The sequence below is a fragment of the Triplophysa rosa genome, linkage group LG20, assembly GCF_024868665.1.
Source record: "Triplophysa rosa linkage group LG20, Trosa_1v2, whole genome shotgun sequence".
Classification (NCBI taxonomy): Eukaryota; Metazoa; Chordata; class Actinopteri; order Cypriniformes; family Nemacheilidae; genus Triplophysa; species Triplophysa rosa.
This window is the reverse complement of record NC_079909.1, coordinates 21102066-21108207: the sequence shown is the minus strand read 5'-3', so window position 1 is coordinate 21108207 and position 6142 is coordinate 21102066. Positions and strand designations below refer to the sequence as shown.

The 6142-nt window shown below is 41.6% G+C and overlaps 1 protein-coding gene across 1 annotated transcript in view; it reads left to right on the top strand.

Moving 5' to 3' along the window:
* The first annotated feature begins 27 nt into the window (after positions 1-27).
* ankrd13c (ankyrin repeat domain 13C) overlaps positions 28-6142 on the top strand; it is an 11895-nt gene continuing 5780 nt past the window's right edge. Inside the window, exons 1-2 of the mRNA XM_057362327.1 lie at positions 28-1017; positions 2497-2538. Coding sequence (XP_057218310.1) covers positions 744-1017; positions 2497-2538 — 316 coding nt within the window. The 5' untranslated portion in view covers positions 28-743. The remainder of the gene's footprint in view (positions 1018-2496; positions 2539-6142) is intronic.

The window sequence follows — 6142 nt, the reverse complement described above, 5'->3', positions numbered from 1 at the left end:
AATAGGCTACATACATTTCTACAAAACTTGCAGAAAGCGCTAGTTATTTATTATTTATACTTTCTTACTTATTATGGGTTTTTCTTATTATGGGTTTTTCTTATTATTTGTTTGTTTTTTGCCTCGTTTGTGGTGCTTGTCTGTTGTGTGATGAAGGATTTGTTGTTGTTGTTTCAGGCCACTCGCGTGTTGATGTGTTGAGTTTGGCGTGTTGACCGCAGGTGTCAGCAGCAGCGGACAGTGCGCATGCCCACACTGTCGTCCGTTTCCAATGATGTCGTTAAATAGGAGCCTCCCGTTGTTTATTTTAATGATAGCATGGCAAACACAACTTACCGATGTTAATGAACTAGATCAGTATGTAACGGCTCAATTGGTTTGTTTCTTGTTTCCACACGCGAATTTTGTTAAAGAACAGAAGCACTCTCGCGATGTTATCCTATCTTCTATTCAATCTGCCTGGAATTCTCGCGGGAGTAGACGGTTGTTTCTGAGCATGAGGGCGAGCCACCCTTATTCTCGCGAGAGCACGCCCTGTCTCCATTCCACACTGCGTGTGATTCTCGCGAGAGCGGAAGCGGAAGATGGCAGATGGCTCGAGCTCGTAGGGTGTGTGTGTGTCGTTTGTTTACCGTTCGACGCGTCGCTCCGGTGTGTGTTTCATTCCCGCCCGTGTCCGTTGAGTCACCGGAGCGTGTTCATGTTGTGCAGGCTGCTGTTTAACACCGCTCATCTGTCTCAATATGACGGGAGAGAAGATCCGCTCGGTGCGCAAAGAGCGCAAGTCGGGTTTGGATCTGCTGGAGCCGGACGAGGAGCCGGCGGCCACCGGGCCCGTCAAAGCCAACAAAACCAACAAGGTCTTCAGCAACCATAAGATCATCCGATCCGGTTCACACCACAACCACGGCGACACTGACAGTGTGTATCCCGTGCACGAGTGTGTGTTCAGAGGAGACGTGCGCAAGCTGTCATCGCTCATCCGAACGCAGAACATCGCGCAGAAGGACGTGCACGGTGAGCGCGCGCCATCCGCAACATCGGATCCAGAATCACAAACAGTTCACTGGAGCGATGTTCTGATGTAAATGACTCGGAATCACGCTAGTCTTCACAGTTATAGTATGGAGTTTAAATGGACCCAAAACTCACGCGCGATGCAAACGCGCATAATGATAACCACGCGCGGAAAGCTGCTCCGCGAGGGCGCATTTAAACTCCGCGAGCGAGCAGAACAGTATCCGCAAGCGGAAAAGAATCCTCGCACGGGCGCATTCTGCTCCGCGAGCAAAAACTCAGTCCGCGAGCAGAGGCTTTCGCAACTGCTCAACACTTGCTCTCTCGTTGAGTTGACTTCTGAGACTTTGGAGGCGGGACAATGCATGTTAAAAGTTACCAATCAAATGAGGTCTCCGCGCATTTGATTGGTAACTTTTAACATGCACTCACCTACATGCAGTCACCTACAGATTACATGTCTGAGTACCGAATGTATTACCTTGCCTTAGCTATGTGTTAGTGTTTTAACAAGTGACATTTTGATTTCTTACATCTGTCAACAAAAATTATGCTATATAATATAGCAGTTAAACTTACATGTCGTGTATGACCTACTTAAAACATACTATAATAATATAATTAAATGTCTCCTGTAGTCATTAAATTTGAGTTATCTAATATCTGTTTACTGGTATAACCCGTTTTAATATTTTCAAAACAAATAAAGCAAAACAAATAAATTATTTAAATTAAATTTTAGAGAGTACATCATATTGTAATTTATAATAACTTGTGCTTTGAGTTATACTGTTGTAGCCATTTATTAATTCTCATTTTATAACAATTTCATGAAAATTATTAACAATACAAAAGCAATTATGAATACACATACCAAACTATTTATTTCTAACTTCCTGTCAAGATGCCAAATATGTAAATCCAAAGCCAAGGGCATACATAACACTGTAACCCAAGTTTAAAAACGGAAAAAAGTATCCTGTTATGCCAAATTAAGACGTCTGTACAACGGGTAAGATACATGTCGGAGACTGTAGGTGAGTGCATGTTAAAAGTGACCAATCAAAGGATCGGAGCAGCTTTCCATGCGTGGTTATCATTATGCGCGTTTGCATAGCACGTGTGCGCGCGGATTCCATGCGCGTGAGTTTTGGGTCCATTTAAACTCCATATTATAGTTACAGAGATAGATGTGAAACCGCGGTGATCTAGATCAGTTATTGAATCACTGCTTCGTAATCCTGTCCTGCTGGCACAGACGTGTAGTGATCGATGACTGATGACCTCAGCAGCATCAGGTGCTTTGTGAATGTATAGATCACACTTGCGCTGTCTGAGGTGTTTGAGGTTCAGAGGCTCAGTCTAGCAGCTGTGTTTTCCTCTCGACTGATCAAAGTTCGCTTCTGTTTGGCATTCGTTTCTCCTGTATTGTGTGTAAATGTTCGGGCGATAATGTCGGTGTTGATTTGTCTCTTACAGGTAACACACCTCTTCATCTGGCTGTTACGATGGGTCATAAAGGTAAGTCACGCTCTTCTCGTACCTCATTCAAACTCGTCATCTTTGTGCTTTTATTGCTAGGCCTGTGTATTGGCAAGCAGTGTCGGGCAAGTTCCTCTGGAAAAGTCATTCATTACTAACTACAAATTCAGTAGTGTCATTAGATGACTGTGCAAATGACTCTCTCCAAAAGTATTTCATTATTTAATTCTATATCCTACATCAGCCTTGATTAGTTAATTGATTCAAGGATACACATGAAACGGCTCATAATTCATTCAAATCAATCATATAAAACTACATAAAGTAGTATTATTAACTGACCAAAGTATTACAAATGTGAGAATGGTACACTGAATTTTAAAGTTAGACTGACTATTCCACTATTGCACACACATATATTACACACAGTATTTAGTTAATTACATCAGAAGTAACTGGAATTAAATTACAGAAAAATGAGAGTAATCCCTTACTTTACTTTTTCAAGGGGAAAAGTAATTAAGTTACAGTAACGTATTACTTAGTAACCAGTTACACCCAACATTGTTGGCAAGTGCCTCCCGTTAAGATACATATCACGATAGATGGGTCACGATACAATATATTGCTATGTATTGCGGTACGATACACATTTGCGATACATTGCATTACTTTAAATAGCTTTCCTGTGGCTCAGTGGTTAGAGCATGGCGCTAGCAATGCCACGGTCATGGGTTTGATCCCAGGGGATTGCACGTAGTCAGAAATGTGTAGTACAATGCAATGTAAGTGGCTTTGGATAAAAGCGTCTGCTAAATGCACAAATGTGAGAAGTAGAGCTAGAAATACAACATGCTGTGCACCAGCGGGGGTTTTCTGTGAGGATAAGTGTAAAAACATCCCTTACCTCTGCAGTGGCCATGATGTGCGATGCATGGACCTTTAGATCAGAGGTTTGGCTTCTCAAACTGTGGGCCGCGCCCCTTAAGTGGGTAGCACAGGGGAATAAGGCGGCTCACGCAAGTCACTTGTCTGTTGTGGTGCATTACAGTTAAAACACTGAACATGGGCAGAATAAAACCTCTGCTTCATCCGTGCTGTAAATGTGCTGGTGTCACATCCGTGAAAGCACAATAAATGCCATTGTTACTTTTCCTAAAGGGTTCATTTTACGCGGCTAAAAGGAATATTATGGTTTGTTTTAGATGTAACTCAATGTGTAACAGGATTTAAGGTTAAAACGCTGTATTTTCCACACACCGTGCATGTTTGTATCTCCTCTTTGCTCCGCCTCTCTGAAACGTGCAGATGTTTGACAAAGCTCATGGCTCTGAAAAGCGAGTTGTGCTGTGATTGGCCAGTTCACCAGTGCGTAGTGATTGGTGGAATACTGCAATTGTGTGACGGAAATGTAACGCCTCTGACCATATTTGGAACATCAGGTTTCAAAGCTAATGACAGGTGATAAAATGGCAACAATACTTCCCTATCAATTCGAGCCCGAATCTGATTCAAAGAATGAAGATCATGCCGATACATTAACTTTGCCAGCGCGACTCGAGCAGGATGTTAAGGATTGTTAAGTTTTTATTAAAAAACTACTTTAAATAGTTTAAAACTATAGCTAACTGCTTTACCTTTTATATACGACGTTATAAAGATTTGGCGTCAGTGTAATGAAATCATAGCGAATTATAACAAAACACACGACAAACTCAACTCGTGTTAGTCCGTAACAAAGTCTTTTAAATGAAAATATACTTACAGGCTGTGAATCTGAAGCACCAGACTGTCCTCGCGGAGTTTTAACCGATGGAATTGCCCCACTTTTTAACAGAAGCTGCCGTGCATGGCCGGTCTTGATCGCTCCCAGATTAGTGAAGCAATCGTTGTTAAAATGCTCTGCACAAACTAGCACTTTTTCATTGTACTTCTCTGGAACAGTGTTGAAAATAAAATGTAACCATTCGTTTTTTGTTGACTCATCTTTTGGCAGAGAAAACAAAGAGGCTTTCTTTTGGCAACGGAACACACAGCGTCTCCACGACATGGCTGCTCCGGCGGCGGTACGATGAGATTTACAAGACCGCCCACATTACTTGCGTGTAGATTTGGGCGGTTTTAGTCAAATCACTCCACAAGCTGACGTAGATTTGTGGGGGTGTGGTTACACGAGGCGTTTCAGGCAGGTCTGGGTGAGCATTCGCTTCTAGATAAAATGCATCTTTTGTTCCGACACTTTCATTTTTTGCAATTTCACGTGTCTAATACATGCATGAGCGACTTATAACACACCAAAGACACAGAAAAACACGTACTTCTGGCGAATGACTCCTTTTAAAAACGTTTTGTTTGCAGTAGCCAAGTGACTTGTGTCATGACTCGTGAAGCCTACAAACGCATTATTTTAAATAACTCATTACTCCATGACTTCTTTTGAAAACCAAAGCACACCCACACATTCGTTCTTATATTTTTTGCCATGCACTTACTTTTGGCCGTATGTATATGACATGATTAAAAAAACTATATCGATAGTAGAGGTATCACTATCCATACACTATCGGTGGAAAAAATATTGCGATATCGATCGTTTTTGCTGTATTTTTAGGGTATGTGATGGGTTTGAGTCCTGTAGTTTAGTTGTTTGCAGCACTTTTGATGTGAGGCTCATTGTCTGTTTATACATGTCTTACTGTATTTCTGTGTTTCACTGAACGTCTTTTATCCAGCCCAAGATTTTGTGCTCGAGTTTCAGAGTAAAATCTTGTGCTGTCTGAACCCTGATTTGTGAATCAAACACACAAGTGTGCATTTTATTTTGTGCGGCCAGTAGAAGGTCACAACACATCTGGCACAAAAGGAATCTGTGGAGATGATGCAGAGGAAGTCAAATGCGTTGAGAGAGAGAGAGTTGTGTTGTATTGTTACTACAGTAAGAACAGAGGGGTTGTATTCCCATAATAACACAACCTCAAGTGCTTCACATTCACAACATAATGAACACGTCTTAGTGCTTTAACAGATTCTTCTGAACAGGATTCTTTTGACCTTTCAAATCACATCAAAACATGTCTGTGTTTTTGTTCATGCGTTGTTGTGTACAGTATATGTTCTCAGAGAAAGGTTGATGAGGACTCGTGGAATACGGATGTGCATGACATCACCATATTTGTACAGTTTGAATGATGATTTTTACATTGATGCATTTGGCAGACGCTTTTATCCAAAGCCACTTGCATTGTACTACACATTTGTTTCTGACTGTGTGCAATCCCTGGGATCCAGCCCATGACCTCGTGCTCTGACCCCTGAGCCACAGGAAATCTGTTGATGATAACAGGATTGGGTTTAATAACTAGCATTTTCAACTCGTTTTCGAACATCTGCATTTACAGGCCCTGAAAACACAGCTGTTGTGTAAATGAATCTTGAAAACACATAAAGAGTTGTTGTTGTTGTTTTCTTGACGTTTTGTCTCACAGAAGAAACACTCGAGCGTGATGAGGAGGAGTTTCTCCTGAGATGTGTGTGATGTTATATTGAGCGTCTGGACCTCTTTTAATCTTTAAATCTAGACCTCAGTGTCATTCTCATCACACACTTCACACTCATGCAGCGAGTGCTGTGATCTGTGTGTGTG